This window comes from Callorhinchus milii, unplaced genomic scaffold (genome assembly GCF_018977255.1).
Source record: "Callorhinchus milii isolate IMCB2004 unplaced genomic scaffold, IMCB_Cmil_1.0 Scaffold3, whole genome shotgun sequence".
NCBI classification, from domain to species: Eukaryota; Metazoa; Chordata; class Chondrichthyes; order Chimaeriformes; family Callorhinchidae; genus Callorhinchus; species Callorhinchus milii.
In genome coordinates, this window is record NW_024704744.1 from 31,207,089 (window position 1) to 31,231,412 (window position 24,324).

Below are 24,324 nucleotides of genomic sequence, written 5' to 3' on the forward strand. Positions count from 1 at the left end.
ACCTTCTTTATCTCAGTGACATTGAGGCCATTCTAGTGGCTTACCGCCATCAGCATTTGAAAGATTTAAAGTTGTATTGAAATAAAGTTGCAATTCCAGAAGAAACTGGATTAGTAATATTTCATACTGGGACCTAAATTGCATGATTCGCAAAGGAATTTGTAAATAACAATTCTTATAACAATAATAATAATCCTTGCATTTGATATCCTTTTTGTGTGTGTGATTTTTTTCTTTTTCTCTCCATCCCTCTCTCCTCTTTTCCCTTGATCTCTTGCAAGCGGAGGCATGGCTGTGTGGGCAATGCCCCTGATTTGCCACCCACCCAACTGCCAATCTTACAGCGGGCAGCTGAGAAAATGGCTGCGATAAAGAAATCGCAAGCTCCAAATTTTTTTCCTTCCCCAAATCCCTTTTTTCGGGCCATCTTTCTAAATTGGTCATTCAATCCACGAATATTTGTGAGACACTGCTGTGCGCAATTGGCTGCCGCCTTTCGCCCACAAAACACACAGTCACTCCAATTTACAGTATCGTCCGTGAATCACTTTGAGGCATCTCGAAGACATGATAAGGCGCTGTATCAAATGCAAGGGTAATTATTATTAATATTATATAGCTCCTTATCATGTCTTCGAGAAGTCTCAAAGCGCTTGACAGAATATACTGTAATTGTATATGCTGTGGACAAAATGCTGGAGCCAATTGCGCACAGCAGTGCCCCACAAACAGTCATGGATTGAGTGACCAAATTATTATTAGTTTTTTTATATTTTATTATTTTATTTTTTTTGGAAGGGATTGTTACCCCCAGAAAATCAAAATGCCAATTCACTGACAACCAGGTTCCTAGATATTGGTAAGGAAACTTGCCTAACGTTTCGCCCTACCCGGATGTCGAATCCAGGTCCTTGCTTGCGAGATGAGTGCTCTAACTAATACGTTACAGGACTCTGCAATTCTTGCAAACCAACTGTCTGGAACTTCACTTAGTACTAATCTCAATTTCTACTATAATAGTAAATTGGATTGTGGCCAAACTAAATTCCTAGAACTTGGCAGATCAGCATCAATTGACATCTGTACGTATGTCCAGAAACAAATCTGTGGACCTTCAGAATCCATACAGATCATTTTGTAAACATTGCAAATTACTCCCTAATATCTTAATTTTCAAAATAATATATTGTATTGGTTTTTCACCCCAACTCCCTCATTACCCTATAACTTTGTGCTGAATACAAGAACTAATATAGACAATGCAGACACTGTTTTCCCGCAAACATACAACCCTTTATGCATTAATCACATAATGTTTCTGTCTCTTGCTTATGGTTTAGAAACTCATTTAGACCATGAAATCCCATTAAGGAAATTAATATCTCACAATATTTCCTCTAAGGCTTCATGAACTAGAGTGAAATAGCAGGATATTTGAAATATTTGAGTTAAACGAATAGTGTGAAAGCCATAGGGACTTAAAATCTATAATTTTGAAAGAAAATGTTAGTGGGTCATTAACACATCAAAAGTTTTATAAAGTGTATAGGCTGTACACTAGTCTGGTTGATGCAGTGTTGAAAAGGGTTTAAAACACAGGGAAAATATATTTCACCATAAGCACTTTCAAACATTCAATGCAGAGCAGATTTTAATAAAGATTCAGAAAATATGTGCAGTGAAACCAAGAACTCCATTTTATAAAATTTGAAAAAATATTATTGAAGTGTTCTGTTTGCCATATTCTAACTGCTGAAATATATCTTTCCTCAGAGTATTTCTCATGTAATTTAATTCAGAGTTTTATTTTGAACATAGTTTTGTAATACATAAGGAAATGAGCATGGTGGGAGATTCATTTTCTTGAGACCGTGAATTTTTTATTGTAGAAAATAGCAGGGAGCAAAGTATTTGTTTTGTAACCACAATGTTTTGTAAGCACTTCTGTGACTGCGGTTTACTCATTTTAAGAAAAACTAAACATCCCTTTCTAGGTCATCTGAAATTGTAGTACTTCAGTCTTAAAAAGTGGCATTACTTCACATTATACTTAACTGTGTCTCCTATTCCATCACAAAATAGCCTGCATCAGTCAAAGTGACCTTACGTGTGTTTGAACTAAAAAATATTATTAGATGTTAGCAATTATTAGAACATTTGCATTCTCTTTCAAACACGAAAATTATTTTTTTGGCCACATGAAATCTGAATCCTTGTAGTGAAATCATCCTGTTTTCACATCTCAATAACATGGTTATTATATCTTGAAAACAGTTGAGGGGTAAAAGCCAAAGAGAGCCTAGTTCTGTTTCATTCACTTAGTGAGTAAATGAAAGTAAAGTATTCTGTTTGACACCTCTCTAAAGATTCAAAGTTTTTCACTTGGTTGTGTTGCAATGGTTAGATTAGAACATAGAACATAAGAACGTAAGAATTAGGAGCAGGAGTAGGCCATTCGGCCTCTCTAGCCTACCCCGCCATTCAATAAGATCATGGCTGATCTATTCTAACTCCACCTACTCGCCTTATCCCCATATCCCTTAATCCTTTTATCTACAAAAAAATTATCAATCTCTGTCTTGAATATGTTCAAGGATTGCACTTGGTTGGGTTTCTCCCGGTTACTTGCAGCTGACCACACTGTTTGTTAGCATTAAAGAGAAATTAATAATTTCTACAAAAACATGTAACTCCATCATTTCCAGCATGTGTAGCTATTGCCACTTATCTGCCTCTGATCACATCCATTGTTTTCTATTTTTGGTGTCTCGTAGTTGACAGCGCTCAGATTAATTGTTCTGTTATGGTCATGCAGGTGATGAAACTTATAATTGCCATTTCCTCAGATTTGTTCTGGTGATGTTGTCTTCAGTCAGAAACACTGGTACGAAAAATGCGGAGGTTCATATGTGATCACATCCACAATGCATTTTCCCCCTAAGAAATATAGACCATCTAGAATACCATCTGTACATTAAAACCAAGGCAGATAAATAATTGTATTGGGACAGTTATATTTTTCACCAGCTTTTCATTCCCATCTCTCATGTTTAACCACTGTTTTTATTACATGTTTATTGCAGGCTATGACTTTGCTTTATTGCACTTTTTATTTATTTCTACGATGCCCTCTGTTTTCTTTTGTGTTTTTCTTAAATTGCTATTTCAGAATACCTCCTACCTCTTTGTGCACTTCTCAGATAGCTCCTGGTCATTGAGTATTTTACGGTCATGCTGACCTCTGTCTCCTTGCTCATTGATATTGTTCCGTCAAATAGAACCAATAGAAAGGAACAGAGAAATCAAAGAAAGTAAGAGAAAAACATAAACAAGATATGTTATTGTTGGTCATTCACTTCATAGCTGTTTGTGGAACATTGCTCTGTGTAAATTGTCTTCACTTTTGCCCATAAAACACACAGTTGCTGCACTTTACAGCACTGTATATCACATGAAACATGTTGTGATGGCCTCCGATGTGAAGGTTTTGACGTGAAAGGGCGCTGTACAGATGTACTTTGTTGTTGTTATTGTTGTTGCTAATACAATGTATCAAATTAAAGGATTATTGTTATTGGAATAACAATAAGAAAAAAAGGGAAAACGTATTTTTAAAAATAAACATAAAAATTAAGTTAAAATACAATAAACACAGGAATATTAAGAAAGAAGAAAAATAATATAGAAATAGCTTGCATGCTATATTGTGTAGAAACATTTCAAAGTGCACCACAAGTAATTGCTGTCAAGTACAGTGACTGTTTTGTTGGCAAAAGTAAATAGTAAACAATGAAAAGAAATAATGAAAACAAATGTAATAAAACATAAGATTAAAGTAGAAAGAGAAATAAGGAAGTCAAGCAAAATGAAATACATTTGCAGCAGCATGTTGGAACAGCACCACCTAATGACCAAACATTTGTCTGATTTCTTCCACAAGCTCCGAGGAAAAGTCAATAGGTAAGAAAGAGAGTCACCCACACAATTCCAACAGGCTTGTGAGTGTCTGGGAAAGGAATGTCAGTGGCAGAGACCTGGGGACAGCTTGCCAGCCTAACTTCACTGCCAGAATATGATCTATAAAAGAAAGTGCACAATATTATTTGGTATCTCCCGCCAAAATAAATAGGCTCTGAAGAACCATCACTAAAGAGAATCATATTCACACAGATTAGATTTGAAAAGTAAAGTGGAAATTCACCATTAATGCTTGTGCTTAATAGTGATGTGTCCTCATTAGTTAGTTTGGGATTTTGTTCAGCTTCAATTTCAAATGAAATGAAAACAGTTGAAAAATGAGGCTGAATTGCCATCATTACTGAGGTGCCCATGTGGTGATATTCAACTGTCTAAAATATACAATTATTCTAAGGAAATTATATTGGCATTTATCATACACTTAATTGATAGCAGTAATGACATTTTGCTGTGCCCTTACAGTGGCATTTCTCTATCTAATTATAATTAATAATATAATAATATTAATTAATAATCCTTGCATTTGGTATAGCACCTTTCATGTCAGGAGGACATGCCTCACAGGATTTACTGCAAAGTGTAGTATTTTGTGAGTGAACTTAATTGTAAAGATGTGAAAAGTTTGATCCATTTAGCGATTGGCACAAAACAAACCAGGACTATTGGTGACACCAAATAGACTGTTCTGTTCAGTTTGGTTCAAAATACTTATAAAAAGATAGCAAGGGAATTGAAATAACTGACGGCCTCACTGGTCTTTTCTTGGGCCATACTGTCTGAAATGTTCTGAAAAGGATATTCATAGTATCAGCTAAGAACATTTCCTATTCTGTTTGTGTTCCTCTGTAAGTGCTGTGAATTGCAAGAAATAACTCACCTAAGGCTTAAAAGCAAGGCTTTCATTTATATGGTGATTTTTGTTTATAAATCAATTGGAGTTTAGTTCCCAAATTCCACATTTTATATTATACAGAGTATATTTTCTCTAATAGAAATGAATAAATGCTATGGGAACAAGTTTGTTGCTGATCTGCTGCGACTGTGGAAATGTCATATGATTAGGTAATGGTCTAGTGTGTATATTGTCATATGTAGGGACAAAGAGGTAGTTTGGAGTTGTGCTTGATTTACCTTTGAAGGGCAAAAAGACCAAATGTTTCTTTCAGAGATTAAATAGGAAGGGAAGAGCCCATTATAGAAAGCATTGTAAGTGCTCCATAGGAGGACTGTACTTTTTGAGCCAAATGGCCCTTTTGCACTCCTCGGTTTCCTATTGTCTGTTTGCCTACAATAACAACTTGCATTTATAAAGCATCGTTCACGCAGGATAGCATCTCGGAATGCTTAACAATATCTTGACGCCGAGTCCGGGAAAAGGGGGGAGGTGACCATAGGCACAATCAAAGATAAAAGGTCTTCAGGTGTGATCTGAAGATGGGAAAGGAAGAGGCAAGATGGAGGGATTGAGACAGAAAGTTCCAAAACTATGTCTACAAATGCACAATCAATAAATTTGCAGTGTGAAGTGCTTTGAGAAGTTTCAAGTTTATGGGCGTCAAATGCAAAGATTATTTTGTTCTGATTACGTGGAGTTAGAGCAAATGGAAGCCAAATCTATACTTGCTACAAAAGCTGACTTATGTGAAACACATGATTAAAGTTTGAAAAATCATTGAGGAAATTGATAGGGTGTAGTGGAGAGGCTCTTTGTAAGAGAAGCAAAGTAAGGGGCATGATTCTAGGACAATATAATACTGTATTATACAAGTTAAAAGCAACTTTCTGAAATTGAATGAATGCAGGTTTGATCAAAACATTAAAAATAATGACTTAGCAGACAGTAAAAGATATAAACTTAGCAGTGAGCAAAGAGTGAGATAAAAACACTTATGAACATCTCATATATGGTTGGACAAAACTCTCCCCATGCTAAGAACCTTTTCAATCAAGAAGAAACCTTGGTGGGGGGCGGCTAAATAGCTTTTTTTTGTTGCTTTCTTTTTGTTTTATGGACTTGGGTTAAGTTACAAGACAAGTGAAAGCAAAATGAACCAGTCGATGTCTAGGATGCCATTTCGTGCACCAAAAATTGAGGTGCATGATTTTTATTTAGATAATGTGGCAAACACAGAATACTATTAAGCTCTGCACTCTCCCTTAATTCTAAATTGCAATAATTAGTGCTGAGAATCAAACATGCTTTGCGTATTGTACACAACTCAGAATGACATAAAGTCATTCTAAAAGTTACCAATTAATAAAGAAAAGAGAATCAGAATAAATTTAAGAAGTGCCTTTATTTCTACATTGCCAGAGATCTATTTCAGACAATAAAAGGCACCTTCGTGAGATGAAGCCAGCAGTACATCACAACCAAGGCGAATAATGTTATTGAGAGCATTTGGAATGAAGAACTGTGGTCGCAAAGAGAAAAATCGAGTAAACAAATTTGATAAGAAAGGCTTGAAAGAGGTGCTTAGCACGAAGAAAGTAAGAAGCCAGATGCTTTCTCGCAAACTAATCACCCTGTTAGATCTTATGCAGTCACCTAGGGACCGTAAAAATGAAGAAAAATTATCATGACCGTCCAGTATCCCTACTCATGAGACACTATAGCTGACTTGTGACTTTGAATTCTCTGGTCAGGTTATTGATGGAAATATCTTATCAAATGCCATGTTGAGTTAGGTCACTATTTCATGCTATCCAAAAAATCAGATTTTATCAGGTTTACAAAGTAGATAAAATATTTCATATTATGTGCAGATCCTTCAATAATACTGATACACGATAAGATTTTGATCCATATTCACTAATCCACAGTAAGTTAGTCTCACTTTTTTTGTACCTTCTCACCTGTTCTCAATGAAACAATTTACCATTGAATAGTTTTATTATTTACTAATTGTTTCTCTTCCATATAAATACAAAATACACAGTCAATACTTTGCAGTATATCCTGTAAAGCAATTTGAGAAGGTCCCCCTGACGTGTAACATGCTGAATCAAATGCAAGGCTTATTTTATTATTTAGAAAATATGACACTGGATGTGATAATATCCAAAGGACCGATTCAAGCCAATTGTGAACCTGAGTATAAATAATTATTTTACGTAAGATATGTGATAAAACACAATCAGTTTTCTCACTGCATTCCTGCTATGTACCCTCAATTTATAAAAAAAACCTTGCATTTGATATAGCATTGTATCATGACATAAAGATATCTGAAAGCACTTCACGGAATAGATTGTAAAATGGATTGTATGTGTATTTTGTAGGTCAAATAGCGGCAGCCAATTGCACACTGCGGTGTCCCACAAACAGTCATGGATTGAGTGAATTTGTTTTTGAGGGATTATTACTCCAGAAAGCGATGTGTCAATCGACTAACAACCGGGTTCCTATTTAACTGCTAGGTAAACAGGGGCGTGTGGTATTAGGAAACTTGCTGCCCGGGAATCGAACCTGGGTCCTCTCGCTTGCGAGGTGAGCGTGCTAACCACTACGCTACGGGACTCCACAGTTACGATCAACTTAGTTATGAGCAGTAAGATCAGATAACTATCTGCACAGCTCAGTCTGACCTGTAATTTATTACCATCCAACCTTCTCTCTCTATTCCAACAATGCTTTGCCTTTATCTTTTTCTTACCAGTATAGCTGTGGGCTTTCCTGCCTTCTTGTTCCTCCCAAACTCTGATTATGTTATTCTATATCCTCTTTCTTTTCCCTGCATTGAAAACAAGTCTCATGGAATTCTTCCTTATTCCTTCTTAGGACTTCATGAGTATGAAAATCTTTGCCACCTTTTAAGCTTTTCTTATAGTCTCTGATAATCAACAGGTTTTTAATACCCATATTTAGTAACATCTAATCACAACTCTCTGGTTTATCGCATATTCTTGCTTGCTCTCTCTTTGATTACTGCACAATGAGCTCTTCATCTAAGTTTTCTCCATTTTAATAAAATCAGTAAAATACCAAGTGGATAGGGAAGTGGCATTTGAGGCTGGATCAATAGAATCATACAAAAGGGAAATGGATAAGTACCTGAGCAGTAAAAACATTCAGACACATGAGACTTCATTTATATATGGGGAGAGATTGAAAACTGAGATTATTCCAACGAAAAGGCAGTGGCACAGATATCAACAACAAATGCAGCAAATAGTCCCTTCTGTGCATAACATGTCTGTTTGTGTAGTGAAAAGGGTCTTCAAGAAACATCTTTCATGTCTCGCCACCAACTGAGACTCGTTGTACACTATGCATCTAAAGTAGAATTTTAAACAATTTGAATGCTTCTTCAGTGTCTGAGATGCTATCTTGCATGAAGGGTACTATACACAGTAATTACAAAGTGTTGGCATTAAAGTATTATGATATACAGATGTGAAAATATCCTAAATAAAATGAATTAGCTGTTTCTAAATACTATTACAGTAGCTGGCATTTCATAATGGTTCGCTAGAAAATAATAGTGGCTATAATCATTTGTTTGCCATAATGTACTTTTTCATAGCACAGTATAAACATGAAAGTGATGAATGACATTGATACCGCCATTTCAGCGCCTTGGGGCGTCCTCCCGACGTGAAAGGCGCTCTATAAATGTAATTTTGTTGTTGTTGTTGTAGATGTACCGTGTTCTGCAAGTTTTGGGAGCAGTCAAATATGTTATTAGTGTATTTAAATTAAAGCTTGAATATCAGAGCAGAGAGATGTAGCCTTGAGCTGTGGAAAGGTGGCTATTAAAACAGTGATTATGGTAATAATCATCTTTTCACAGACAAACGTCCCAAACCTCTTTGATGTTCACTCTCTAATTTCGAAATTGTTTTCTTCATTTATATATCTTTCGTCTTTGCATGAAAGGTTAAACCCACCTGCCTGTTCAGTCGGACGTTATAGATTTACACAATTGTAAAAGATCGATTAATTATTCGCCTTACAACTGTTTGCGGGGCTTCGACGGTACAAGTAAGCTGTGTTCAGTACAAAAAACATCACAACACTTCACAGTAATTACTTGTAAAGTGCTTTAGATTTTTCGAAATGATAAGGCGCTATATAAATGCAAAGCTTGATTTTCAATCTGATCAAGTTACAAATTCAGCACTTGTTCATTATTACTTGAAAATATTCTCTGTGGTATTCTCAAAGCTCAGTCTGCAAGATTTTTTTTGCTCCATGAAGTTAATATTTGTTGAATATTTTACTGATAACCTTTGCTTAACATGCATTATTTTCAGGAAAAACTGATTTAATATATAGAGGTTTTGTTGAGGAATTTCCAATGAATTTTCAATTGCACATGAGAAGCAGAAGGAATGAGATGCAGCAACATTGTCTCATCTCAGTAAAAAAAATTATTGACCTCTGTATTTGCTTACCATGGATTTTTTCAACAGACAATTGGTGAGCAAAAAATATTGATAAACTGTAACTATGTAAAACAACTTATAGAAAACTAGAAATAAGCCTTTATAAGTTAAGAAAACTGTAGAGAAAAAATACATGTTTGCACTTAATAGCAAGATACTCTAAACTGGACCAATAAATACTTCTTAATTTCATAGCAGCATAGAAACAGGAGTAGGCCATTCAGCCCCTCGAGCCTGTTCCACCATTCTATATGATCATGGCTGAACTGTACCTCAAGTCCAATTACCCGCCCTTGCCCCGTATCCCTTAATTCCTGACCTAACAGTCTTGAAGATGTGGCTAGATTTCAATTGGTGATACCAACCATTGCATTTCTCTTATGGGACATGTCTATCGATTTGATTATTTCCAAAATATTGCAGACTTTCTTTGGTTTAAATTAACTTTTTTTAAACAAAATATATTTGCATGTCTTGTCGATTCAGCACTTACTGTAAGGGAAAACACAGCTTTTATTATTAAACAATTGAATGCAGTATTTTTGTATTCTTGTGCAATATCGACACAAGGTTCCTAGCTGTACATAATTCTTCCTAGATTATACTGTACAAAAAAAGCAGTTTCACTGAATGGCTGCAACTTCAGCAGTGGCAGAAGGTAATTTCTAATAAATCAACAGCCTTTTTTTAAAAGTAACCTTGATTTCTTCATTTTTTTTATTTGCAACGTTTCAAGATAAGATCTGATCAGCACTACCAGTCAACTATTTTGTGGGTAGTGGAGGAAATATATTAATGTCCTATTTATCCTGTTATTTTTAGTGTTGAGTTGATATGAATTGATTCCAGAATGCAATATAAATTCAGGTTGTGGCACATCATGGTAAATTGATTTCTGTTTGCTTGGCAAACCTCACCATGGTTCAGGCGGTATAAATCAGTTTGGATTCTTTGCTCCTTGGCACTCAATCTTCCTCTCTTGTCACCATAGTTGTAAATTTAAAACAATTATTTAAAATGTGCTTCTTATATTTGAAAATTATTCCTATTGAAAATCCATGTATGTCAGTGCTCACAATCACACCTTAGACCCCATCGCGTAGTCGGACCTGTGCTTGCAGTATAAATTCTGCCTGTCGTCTCCTAGCTATGTGTGGCAGGAAGCATTATCACACTTACAGCAGCATAAATTGGGCAATCGTTGTTGATCGGTTGGTTTTTCAACTGTCACTTTGTAAATGTTATTGTTATTAGGGCAAGGGCTGCTATGATGTTCGTCTCTTTTAGAATAAGCAACCAATAGAGTGAAAAGGATCAAGATTATCACAAAATACAGGACACCCCCATTATAAAGCACCTCACTGGAGGTTTGCAGGTACCCCAGCTGAAACTGGGGTAAACATTCTGCTTCTGCGTGGACCGGCCAAATTCCTGTGCTGCAAAATGGCTAATTTGTGGATTGTCACTCACATCATTTCCTGTGTGCTGTGTGCAGGATGCACCACTGATGTAAGCTGGCAAAGGAACTGATGTCAGCGATGCTTCCTGTTCATAGAGTATGTGCCATATTGCACAGGAAATCATGTCAGTGGTGACTTGACGATCTGGAAGTCCTCCATTTTTTTACACTCTATTTTAACAGTCAGTTCACTTCATAGTATATTCTGTGCGAAGATGCGATAAGGCGCCCGCATTCTCACTCGCACCAAACTCCACTTCCTGATCACCCCAGTCCTTGCCAGACAGCACTGGCTGCCTGTCCCAGAGAGGATCAACTTCAAAATCCTCATCCTTCTCTTCAAATCCCTCCACTCCTCTGCACCCCCTAACTCTCTGACCTCCTCTCACCTCACAACAGTGCCCATTGCCTTCGCTCCACCGGGTCTGGCCTCCTCCTAGTCCATCCTCGACGGCTGTGCCTTCAGCCACTATGCCCAAGGCTCTGGAATTCTCTTCCTCACTCCCTTCATCTCGCTCCCTCCCTTCCTATTTTCAGGTCTCTGCTGAAGACCTTTCTCTTTGACCGCGCCTTTGGTCACCTTCCTCCCCCTCCCCCTGGCTCAGCCCCGGGATCCATTATTGTGAAGCGCTCTGAGACGCCGTCCGGCGTGGAGGGTGCTATATAAATCCAAGTTGTTGTTGTTGTAAATGCAAGGATTATTATTAGTAGTAGCATTATTACTATTAACGAAGGGGGTCTGTGCAATTGGAACCAGTTATAGCTGATCACATTATAACAGACTTACAACACTCTGCAAAAATACTTATTGTCATTATTGGAACCAGTCAGTAGTCGCCACAATAATTTCACTTTCACTTACAGTGAACATTCTTACTCCACATATTATTAACAGAATTTATCATGAATTATTAGATTTATGTTTAAATAGGGCATAATCTGCCCAAACCATGATTGCTTGAATGTTATCCCGTCGGTTTGCTCATGTTGAAAATCGTATCCCATAGGACCTCAATCTGTGTTCCTCTAGTAATAGTAATACAACAATAATCCCTCCAATGGCACTTAATTGTATCATTGAAATATCTCCAAGCTCTTCGCTGAATTTTACTGTAAAGTGTAATGACTGCCTTTATAAATGACATCAAACATACAATATACTATTGTCTGTGTAATTAAAATATGTTGTGCACAAATTAATTCTAGCTTTGACTCTTCAAAATGTGCAATACTATCAGTTCCAGGCAGGGCGAAACCTTGGGCAAGTTTCCTTACTCCACACGCCTAATAATAATCCCTCCAAAAAACAAAACAATAATAAATTGGTCATTTTCAATCCATGACTGTTTGTGGGACACTGCTGTGTGCAATTGGCTGCCGCATTTCGCCCACAAATATACAGTCAATACACTTTACTGTCTATTTTGTGAAGCGCTTTGAGACGTCTAGAAGACGTGAAAAGCACTATATCAAATGCAAGGATTATTATCATTATAAATCTCAAGTTTTTTTTCTTTTCTTAAAATTATTTTTAAAACAATTTCTTGGTGAGTGTTTTTTTCATCGAAGTGCTGAATGTTAGTGTTGGGAAGTGAAGATATCCCCACCTCAGACAGCATCAGTGTAAAGTACTCCCAGTTCAGGTATTTTAAAGCAGAATAAAGCTCTTATTGACCTGTCCCAGTAATGCACCTGAATCCCAACCTCAGAAGAGCACCATTTATTGTATCAGCGGAACATCTGCATGTCCCACACCACACTCTGTAGTCTCTTTTTCTCTCTCTCTCTCTCTCTCCCCCTCTCTTGATCCAACAATGTAGGATAAGAGGAAAAATATTGAAAAGTAAATTTGGGACAGATATGAGCTAATTTAAGATATTCATAGAAAAAAAACTTACACTAATTTAGCACCCTTCATTCTCAAAGCACTTTACAGAAAACGGTTGGAAACTCAAGTGAGGTAGCAAGTGGGATTGGGTTGGAGGCCATTGAGCAAAGGCATCTTTGAAGAGGAAGTATTTTGGAAGGGTTTTGAAAGCAGAGAAGGAGGATGTGAGTCAGAAGGATTTGGAGAGGGAGAATTAAAAGGCAGGTTAGAAAAATATCTTTTGACAGAGGATAGGTGAAATTCTCCCCTGCAATCTACTACTTATGAATTCTCTCAAAAATGCTTGGATTAATTGTAAGATCTCTTCTGCAAACTGATCCAAGCCCAATACTGTACTGTAATGCCAATGTGTATTCAGGTGTCCCCAGATCACATATGCATCACCATTGTCAATAGCGCGCTGAAAGAGGTGCACATACCATCTTCTAACATGTTCAGGAATGATGGGAAAGGAGCGCAAAAGATTCCCTTCTGCCTTCTGACTCTCTCGTCTGTCAGGTCAGATTATGAACTGTGAATTCCAGATTGTGAAGCCATCCCTGATAGACAATGTGTAGGACCTAAACAAGAGCAGACGGATCGCACGATGACTCAACTGTAGTTTGTGACCTGCCGGCCTCAGAGATCACATGAAGTGCAATTGTAGACCACTTTGAAAGGGACTTTCTGCGTATCTGTTCATTATATCTGTTTGTGGCTTTCCACATTGCTGCTGGCAGGTGGCTTTAAGTAAATGTTACCGAACTAAGACATTCCAATTGTAGAGAATGTAATTCAATATTAACTGAATTTACTAGACTCTGGGAATCTAAAGTTATGCTCTAGCATTACACTATGTTGAAGACCTTTACAATGCTGACCGCCAATGCTTCATGTGGTGAGATCGCCTTGGCAATAAGCATTCGGACTGTGGACATTGAAGTTCAATATATTGTCACTGGTTTGAACCTGATCACGTTTGACAGACCTGTGGTGTTTGAGGTTTTGCTATTTTATTGTTTTCACTGTTACCTTCTGCTGTGAGTAATGGTGTGTGACTTCTGAAAATCGGATCAAGTTTTCAGAACTGTGGCTGGATTAAGCAAATCCGGTTTGGACAGTTGCCCCATCTACATTTTGACTCCATTTTGTATCTATACCATCAAGAGAACACCAGACTATGTGTGTCAGCCTGGCTCAGTTGGTAGCACTCTCACCTCTGAGACAGAAGATTGTAGCTCTATGCCGAACTTCAAACTCACATACTCTAGGATGACACTATATTGCAGTGCTTAGTGTGTGCTGCATTGCTGGAGGCACTGTCCTTTAGATCAGATGTTCAACCAAGCCCTGACTGCCTGTTCAGGTACATGTTAAAGATCTTATAGTACTATTCAAAAAGAGAAGGGAATTTCTCACAGTGGTATGGCCAACAACCCCCCCCCACCCCATTCACTTCATGACTGTTTGTGGGACATTGCTTATATGCACATTGGCTCACAGGTTTGCCTACAATATACGTATATGTCATTACACTTTAGAGTATTAGATCCCGTTAATCACTTTGCAATGTCCTCCTGCTGTGAAAGATGCTATACCAAATGTAAGGATTTTTTTTATTAATACCATTAACTAGTAACTCCATCCAATCGTAGACAGTAAAACTAAGTTAGTCTTGAAATTGCAGGTGTGGAAAATTCTTAAATTCAATTGTAATTTGGATGCAGAAAAGTGGTTGCCAAATTAAGACTAAATGTAAGAATTTTGCACAGTTCAATTTTAAATTTGAAGGTAAAATTGTGCTACATGTTAGACTGGGTGGAATTTTGAGCAACATTGCTGTCCACAAATTGGACGCTATTGGCAGAGAATATAATGTTCACTCCCAATATACTTAGTAAATAATCTTATGATCACAGAATTCAGCACCTGTGCAGACTCGGAAATAGACTTTCCTTTCTAACTCAAGATATCACAAATGCTTTATTGTGTTTGATACAGTCACTGATGCAGGTGATCTGGGAAATGTCGAACTGCTCAACACAATTATATGATATAAAATAGCTCTAAAACTGTCCAACAGGCTAACATCTGGATTTGATTGGATTCATTTCCATTTAGACTGTATTTGCTTCCGGTACTGGAACAGCAAGTTGCACTTATAGAGCACCTTTCATGTGAAAAAATATCTCAAAGCACTTAATAGAGACAGAGTGGGAGCATGGGAGGGGGAGGGGCAATTCGGCAGGAGGTAGCGACAGTGCTGTGTTTCTCAATGATTTTAATGATCCGTTTATACATGACTGTCTGATGACAGATGTAAAAGTGGAGTGGCTTTGCCTCTGCTCTCTGGCACAGATTAATGTCAAACTATTTTGTGTCTGTTGTTCTCCTGGACATGCAAGTCTGTAATCTTGTAGTAGTACAGCTTGTAGTAGTTGATGTTTATCATCTTATTTTTTATTATGCTTCTATGAAATTGGGTAAGGTTTTTTCATCTTTTTTAAAAATGTATTCTTTCCCCCCAAAATGTAAATCTTGAATTGATAGCTGATGTAAATTAACATGAAGATTTCACATTTTGTGAAAAAGTACAGATTTCATATCTGTGTATAACTGAACTTTCAAGCAAGGCTTTACACAAACAATAATTTAACATGTGGCCATTTCTTCAAAACAAACCTAGAAAAACAGCTTCCTATGAAGAACGTTGCTCGTCTTAACAATGCTTTGTAGTTTCCTTTTGTACGGTTTTGAAGTCATACAGTTTGTTCAGGTCACTGAGAAAAAAATGCTTCATGTTAAATGTCAAAGCACCCAGTTTTACGCACTGTAATGCAGCAGCGTATGCTAAATGAATCCTGCAAAAAAGGTGTCACTTTTAAATAAAATTGCAACCCAACCTATTTTGCAATGTGAACCTCATGTGGTTTGTGGAAGACAGGTTTTAAATAATTTATTAAGAAATGTATAAAAAGAACAACTGGTATGTCTTGTGTCCTTCAATTACTGTGAATACCTAATTCCTTATTATTGAAATGCAGAATTTCTGTATTTAAGAACATAGGGATGAATGTACAGCGCTGTAAAGCACCATCTGAATTGTACCCAATTTGAACTAAATCATACACAACACTATCTCTCACATCCTCAACCAATTTCTTTGCCAAATAGCTCTCCTATTCCCTCTTACAGTTGCTAACCCTAACAACAACAACAAATTGCATTTATATATCACCTTTCACTTTGGAAGAACTTCCCAAGGTGCTGGACAGTTGAGAGTCCCAGTTGTGGATTCCCTGCCAGCATGGGCAGTCTGTACCAACGTTTAGCACTCACCTTCATGGCGCAAAGTGATTAAACCTTAACCGTTTTTCACTTTCTTTTGAGCTACCTTACCACTTGTTGTAGAACCTGTGGTTTTGTCAAATGTATAATTTAGAACCAGTTTTATCTGTAATCCTTAGAAATTTGAGCATATCAACTAAAGCCCGCTCTTTTCCAATGTAGGGATTCCTAGTTTCCACAACGTGTTCTAGGAGCTCATGTTCTTAATGCCAGGTAGAAGTTTAGGAGTTAATTGAACCCTCTCTATTGAAATATGGTGACCGAAGCTGTGCATGGTTTCCAATTGGGGAGACCGGTTCTTTGTACATGTTTAGTTTCACTTCTTCAGGTGGTCAAATACTGCTAAATATGCAATCTACTCCAGAATTGGTGCCGGTTTGCATGAACATCTCATTAAATTATCACAAAATGTTGTACAACTGGCCTATGGAGAGCGCCTATAGTGACTCTCACACTTTTTCTATTTCCTTTCTTCTCTGCTTAGAGGAGCTTGCCCTAGACTCAGCATAATTGTAATAGTGTGGTTGAGAGGGTTATCTGATCATGGTAGATGTTATATCCTGCAACTCTATGCACTGGTATCTTAACATGCCCTTTATTCTCATAACATCTTTGCTTTCTGTCTATAAAGAGGATATAATAGGTATAGCCATGTGCATTGAAGCACCAGGAATATCTAAACCTTATGACAAAAAGGTGAATAAATACCACACGCTGTATACTTTATCAATCTATGAGAACACACACAGTGGTTTGATGTGCACCATGGTTGAAACAATATATTGGTGGCATTTGAATGACATTGATATCTGTCAAGGTATTCTAAAGGGGGCTCTGTATAGTTATATTGGTGTCAACAATACCTTGACAGACTTCATTTGTGCTATAACGTTATTTTGCCCTCATTTGCCAACTCTCATGTAAATACTTGTCAGAGAATTTGCAAAGAAACTGACAGAAAAAACACAACCAAGATTGAGATATTTCTGCACAGTTTAAACAGAAAAAATGACTCATCCAGATTCATCAGACATTCTGTCCAGCAACATTCGGTTAAAAATTTCACCAGGGTCTAGGTTTGCTCAAATGGATGTTAAAGATCCGATGACAGTATTCCAAAAGAGTAGGGTGTTTTTCCTGGTAAAGTGGCCAATAGTCCTCCAGATAAAATTGGTCATTCACTTCACAGCTGCTTGAGGGAGATTGGCTGTGCCATGATTGCTTACAAATACTAATCACCACACTTTACAGTAATACTGTGAAGAGTTTGAGACATTTAAGTGATATGATGTGATATACCGAAGGCAATGATTGTAATATTCGGAAGTTATTACATTTCTATGATTTTACACGTCTGTGTTTTGTAATTGATTCAAATATTTATTTTGATGCCTCTTTAAGCAATTTATTCAAGCCTCATTCCTTCCCTATTGCTGCATCTCCATGTTGATTGAAGGTGGTAAATCAATGGATATTTTAAACCATTTCATTCTGTTTTTCAGGCTCTGTATATGAAATGCATGGGACAGAATGCTGCCTGGCTACAGGAGAAATCATTAAAGTCATTGGATTCAAGATAGCAAAGATTATAGCAGAGATTTCTAACAGTGACAAGGACAACACATTTACAAGATCTATGGAGCTCCCATTGGAATATCCAGGTATTTTCACTTATTAATCAGATAGTAATGAAATGAATTATGTCTAGAAATATTTACCTTACAACCAACAGATGTAATTAGATTAATGGTAAAGTCAAATTTATGTGAAACAAACTAAAACAGAGAAATCCCACTTAGTGTAGATTTATTCTACGTGGTATTTTTGGAACATCCAGAAATTTGCAAATTGTTCAACTCAGTCCTAACTATAAAATTGCCTTTCTGTAAGTTCCTAAAAGACCTTACAGAAAATTAGCTTCAGAATTAAGGCTAGATTTAAGAATTTGCCAAATTGTTTCCACTCTGAAATCTACACAAAGAGAGTAAATAATATAATAATCCTTGCACTTGATACAGGGCATTATCATGTTGTCGAACCACCTCAAAGCACTTCACAGGATATACTGTAAATTGTGTAGTTTGTGAGCAAAAATGCAGCAGCAAGTTTGCACACAGCAATTTCCCACAAACAGCCATGGAGTGAGGACACTGGGAGAAACCCTCTTCTCTAAAATCTACACCCAGGTAGAATTGTTCCCCGTGTATTTTACGTTCAGGGAATTAAAATCCGATGCAACTATCGCATGTCTTGAAACATTAACAAAGTCTCTTCCGTTCCAACAGCTATGCAAATGTGGCCAAATGTGTAGGTTTCTTTGAAAAAAAATGTACTTGGACGAACACTGATCAAATTGCAACCAAATAGTAGTAACTTAAGTCTGATAGATGTTCAGAAAAAAAATTAAAAGCCACATTTGAAGATACAAGTGTAACACAGTAGCTTACTACGTTTGACAGGACTATATGTTACATTCACTCAAAACTCCATTGGTAAAAACAAACAAGAAACTGTGTGAACAATTGCTTGGGTTTCCCCTATTATTTAGATGGGCAAAGTTCTCTGTGGTGTTGTATGTGGTTTGGCAAACAAGCCTGAAGGACCAAAACTTGAAACCCCAATTGCAATTTATGAAAATGCTGCACAGAACAAGAATGTTTTCAGTAACTGAAACTTAAAAAATGTTACAGAACATAGCACTATTCTACAACACAGTGACTGCTTTTTTTTGGTTCAGTCTTCAATAAACATGCATGTGAATAGATACTTTTAATATTGCTCCTTGGAAAGTATACTGGGATGTTTTCAATGTTTAGACAAATATTTGGTCACCTCTTGAGATTCAAGTTTTAATGTGCAAAAAAAATGCTTTAAAAATGGTAAGAAGACATATGATATGGTGTCTCTTTAGAGACAGGTTGAAAAATGCATGGTTAATTGATATCGTTAATAACTTGGATTTATATTAAGCCTTTCATGTAAATGTCTCAAAGTGCTTTGCAATATATCATTGATGAAATTTGTGAAAGTGAATGTTGCTATGTAGATAAACACAGAAGCCATAAACATAACCCCAAAACAAAGATGAGATAATCCTTCCATTTGGTCAGTAGCTAATGAATTTAAACATGGGGAGAAATTTGGGATGGGGAATAAACACTCCTTTATTCTTTGAAATAATAACAACAGGACTGCTCCTTTACGACAACCTGAATCGAACACAACAACTTGCATTTATATAGCACACTTCATGAGGGGTAGCGTCTCAGAGTGCTTAACAGTGGTGGAGCTTGAATCCAAGCTGAGGAGAGCGATGACCATAGGCACGGTCGAAGAGGAAGATCTTCAGGTGTGATCTGAAGATAGGCAAGGAGAGGACAAGGCTGAGGTTGAGGCAGAGAGTTCCACAGTTTTGGTGTGTAGTGGCTGAAAGCACTTCTGCTGATGATGGAGTGGAAGGGATAAGGGACGTGCAGGAGGCCGGAGTCAACTGAGCAAAGTGGGGGGTAAGCAGGTCAGAAAGATAGGAAAGTGCCAGGGAATGAAGTAATTTGTACTTGAGTGTAAGGATCTTGAAAACACAAGGCCAGTGGAAGATAAGTTAATAACACATTATTATTGTAGTATAGACAGTGGTTTAAGCCACTGCTTAATGTAGCCCAAAGACAGGGATATTTATTCAATAATGTCTGTAGATGAAATCCACACATTCAGGGAAATATTGTAATTTTACGAAGAAGGTGCCTTAATAAATGTCAAGCCACAGAACAATAAATGGATGGTGAATATGATTAAACCTTATTTATGGTTGTTTATGTTTTTTAGTTTTGTGGAAGTGAGCAGTCAGAACAGGTTATTTTTATACACAACCCTAAGACGATAGTATAGCCATTAAATTCAATAAAGCTAAAATGTTACTGTTCGTGAATTGGATGAATGCATTTAAATATTTTGTGATGTTTTGTTGATATTATCTTAAAGAGCTGAAAGCATAAAGCATGTGTGAACATAATTGCATGTTTGATAGTAAAAATTGGATTCATTCTGTTTCTCCATTAAACAATATTTTAAAAATCATTTAGGACAAAGTATTTCATGGTTATTACAACAAGCAATGGAACAGCTAGTAAATAATAATAATCTTCAGCTTAAATGTGATTCTGTAGCAGAAATCCTTGGAGTCATTTTCTGTTCCAACTAATAATAACCTAATAATAATCCCTCCAAAAAAAAAAAAAAAACAATAATTAAATTGGTCATTTTCAATCTACGACTGTTTGTGGGACATTGCTGTGCGCAATTGGCTGCCGCGTTCGCCCACAAATATACAGTCAATTCACTTTACAGTGTGTTCTGTGAAGCGCTTTGGGACGTCCTCCCGACGTGAAAAGCGCTATATCAAATGCAAGGATTATTATTATTATTATTAACTGCAACATCAAAACCACCATTTCTGGTTATCTGTTCACCGTGCTGGAGCTTTAATCAGGTCCAGAGCAATAGATAGTTTGTTACAAGATTCTGCTGCTCTGATTAAGCCCACCATATTCAGAGCTACCCTGTGGAAACTGCAAATGTAATTATTGTGTACGGGATGAAAGAAGAAAGTGACATATTATCACATTATTGAACATTCCACCCCGTCAATGTCTCAGACACTGTTTGACCTGACTTTCCTAGAATGGTTGGTTCTGAAGTCGTCAGAATCTGCCATTGAGCCAGCCAAGGGTACCATTAACCATCCATTATGGCATTTCAGTGACAGTTTGCAACACTCCATCTTAAATCATGTTTAAGTGGTTTATTTTGTAAAAACCTCAGGACTGCCAAGCAGCTTGGCATGTCCTTCTGTTGTGAAAGGTGCTATATAAATGCAAATTTGCATGGAATTTTTGCTACAATGGGATTGCAAATGCAACATTTGCAAACCAGATGTTGCTGTGCTAATAGTGACTTTTGGTTTGCAATTGAAATTGGATTCATTAACACATCCACTAAAAAAANTGAGATCCTGAAGGCCTAGAAAAGACCATTTGAGACCGTCACTTTGCCTTCTGACAGTTTGTTTGTTTTTTCAGGCCTTTTTCTTGCACCAAAATTGACCTGATCACAAACATGACGTCACAGTAGCAGTTAGTGTTTTACTTTCGGGCCATCTAACAGTCAAAACTTTTTTCGCAATTTGTTAAGCAAATTTGGTATTGAATCCCATAGCCACGATCAGTTTGTGAATACCACATTTTAATAATAATAATACTAATAACCTGTGCATTTGATATAGCGCCTTATCAATTTGGCAAGAACCCTGCCTTGTTGTATTGAATGCATTTTTTCAACAATGCCATATTTAATACACATGAAGAATAATTGTAATGATAGGAGCACATTAGAAGAGAGAGCAATTTCATGTAGGTTTAATTAATAACCGACAATTAACTTGGAATCTTCCTTCTATCAGGTCTCTTCAAGGTTCTTGCTGATCCGTGCCCCTATTCCAGTGTTAAGAATATCACAGAATCGCTACAAATTGGGCACAACCGTTTGGGTCATCCTCGATTCCGAAGCAACATAGATATTCAGGTGGATGGTGTCTTCATTAAAGAAGGCGAGCATATAGTGCTGAACTCACTGAACGAAGTAGCAGGAGAACAGTATGTGAACTGTGAAGTTGTCAGAGAAGGTAAAAGCAAAATATTAAAGATTCCCTTATTACACAAAGGAATCTTCTACGAGTGTGAAGATGACCAGTTTTATACATTGAAAGAGATCGTGGAATGGAAAATCCCTAAAAACAGAAAGCGGGTTGTGAAGCTTGTGAAAACATTAACAGGCTGTGAACCAAATCGTTATCCTGTCATCGATGACCTTAATGGTGATTTGAGTCTGATGCCTATCTATGAAATACATGCGGTGATGAAATGTAAGTAGAGAAAAATGTTTGCTCATCTCTTTGTTGTTCAATGCATTTGTTAACTAAAATAATATGTTTACATCATTGCAACATTTGGGGCAAACCACAATGAGTGCCCAACACCCTCTGCGCTACCGTTAGTCTCTACAGCCTCCTGCAGGCTAACGATGTCCCACTAATCCGCCGCCTCTCGTCTCAGCGTGCGCATCTTGGCTGCCGCCTTCGACCCGAGCTGGTCCTCCCTCAAAATGCCCCCCTCCCTGCAACTCTCCTATTGTGTCCTGCTCTCTCCCGCGCCTCCTATCTCTGCTTGAGCCCCCCAACTGCCTCCCTCTGCTCCAGTCTTGAACCCTCTGCTGGGCTCATCCCGGCATTTAGCGTTGGATGTCCAGCAGCAACCACGCCGACTGCCCCATTCCCCACTATCATCGCAAACCACCCCCGACCCTGACCCCGGGGGCTAACCTCTCCTCCTTCATCCGCATCTCCACCCTCCCTCCCAACCAACCCACTACCCCCTCCCATCCCACACATCCACCTGCTAACTGTCCACTCCACATTGGCCTTCAAAACATCCGCTCCATCTGCAATAAGACCCTGGGCGTCAATGTTCTCATTCTTGATGAGAACGTTGATGTTATGGCCCTCACGGAAACCTGGATCACCCCAGGTGACTCCTACACCCTCACTGAGGCCACACCATGCCTCACGTCCCAACCGTTGTGGCGGTGGTGTGGCCCTCATCTCCAGGGCGGCACTTGCCCTAACCCCCTACTTCACCGGCTCGTTCCCTTCCTTCGAACACCTTACCCTCTGCCTTCCCTCCAATCTCTCACTAAAAATTCTCCTAATTTACCACCCTTCCAAATCCTCCCTCACCTTCATCTCTGACATCTCCACCCTTCTAGCTTCCCTCTGCCTCTACTCCGACCGCCTCATCATCCTACACAACTTCAACCTCCACTTCACCCCCTCCTGCTCCACCTCCTCAGACTTCTCTCTCCTCTACTCTCTCAACCTCTCCCTCCACATCCACTCTACTACCCACACTCACGGGGCCTCATCGTCTTGGATGTCACTATCACTGACAAGGCCATCTCTGACCACCATTTCATCTCCCTCAACTCCTATATCCCTCTCCCCACTGGCTCCAAACCTACCACTATCTCCTACCGTCTGTGGAAGATCTCCCCGCAATCCCTCTCCGCTGCCCTGGAGTCCTGTGAACTCCTCCCCCTCTGGCCCACCTCCTGCACCAACCCATCCTCCGCGTTTACTCTTCTCCACAGCACGCTCTCCACCACACTCAACGCCCTTGCCCCCCTCACCTCCCAAACTGCCTCCTATTCCTGATCCTCACCCTGGTTCACCAGACACCTCCGCTCGCTCAATGGCCAGGTGCGGGCTGCTGAACGCACTTGGCTCAAATCCGGCCTAACGGTCCACTGGCACATCTGGCTGGACCTCATCAAAACCTACCGCTCCGCTCTCGCCTCAGCCAAATCTCCCTGCTAATCCAGGTTAATCATGGAGGCCAAGGGCAAACCCAGGCTCCTGTTCTCCACCACTACCTACTTTGGCTACTACCCATCCCTCCTTCCACACCTTTGAACCTGTCACCCCCTCCTCTATCATCACCACCATATCCTCCATGAAGCTCACCACCTGCTCCCTGGACCCCATCCCCACCCCTCTCCTTAAATCCCAGCTCCACCTCCTTGCCCCACTACTCGCCGACACCTTCAACCTCTCCTTGTCATCTGGCACTGTTCCTACCCCCCTCAAAACAACCACTATCTCCCCCACCTTGAAGAAACCGTTCCTTGATCCAACACAGCTATCCAGCTATCGGCCCATCTCCAAACTCCCTTTTCTGTCCAAGGTCCTTGAAATAGCCGTTACCTCCCAGCTTCATTCTTTCCTCTCCTCCCACTCCCTCCATGAGCCCCTCCAATCAGGTTTCCGTGCTGCCCACAGCACGGAACTGCTCTGGTCAAGGTCACAAATGAAATCCTGACCATATGTAACCAGGAGTCCCTCTGCCTCCTCGTCCTCCTCGTCTTCTCTGCCGCTTTTGACACCGTGGATCATTCATTCCTCCTCAACTGCATCTCCTCCCACCTCACTCTCCAAGGTTCTGTCTTTGACTGGTTCACGTCCTACCCTTCACACCGCCTCCACTTCGTCTCAGCTAACGGCTTCTCCTCCAGCCTGTCTCGTGTGGTGTTTCTCAGGGCTCTGTCCTTGGTCCCCTCTGCTTCACCCTCTACATGCTCCCCCTGGTGACATCATCCGCAGACATGGGGTAAATTTCCACATAAATTTTGGATGACACACAACTCTATCTCTCTGCCTCCACCCTCAACTCCAGGA

At 38.7% G+C, this 24,324-nt stretch overlaps 1 protein-coding gene across 1 annotated transcript in view; it reads left to right on the top strand.

Moving 5' to 3' along the window:
* Positions 1–24,324, top strand: part of themis (thymocyte selection associated) — a 44,673-nt gene that overhangs the window by 8,797 nt on the left and 11,552 nt on the right. The window contains exons 2-3 of the mRNA XM_007899255.2: positions 17,543–17,701; positions 21,499–21,960. Coding sequence (XP_007897446.1) covers positions 17,543–17,701; positions 21,499–21,960 — 621 coding nt within the window. The remainder of the gene's footprint in view (positions 1–17,542; positions 17,702–21,498; positions 21,961–24,324) is intronic.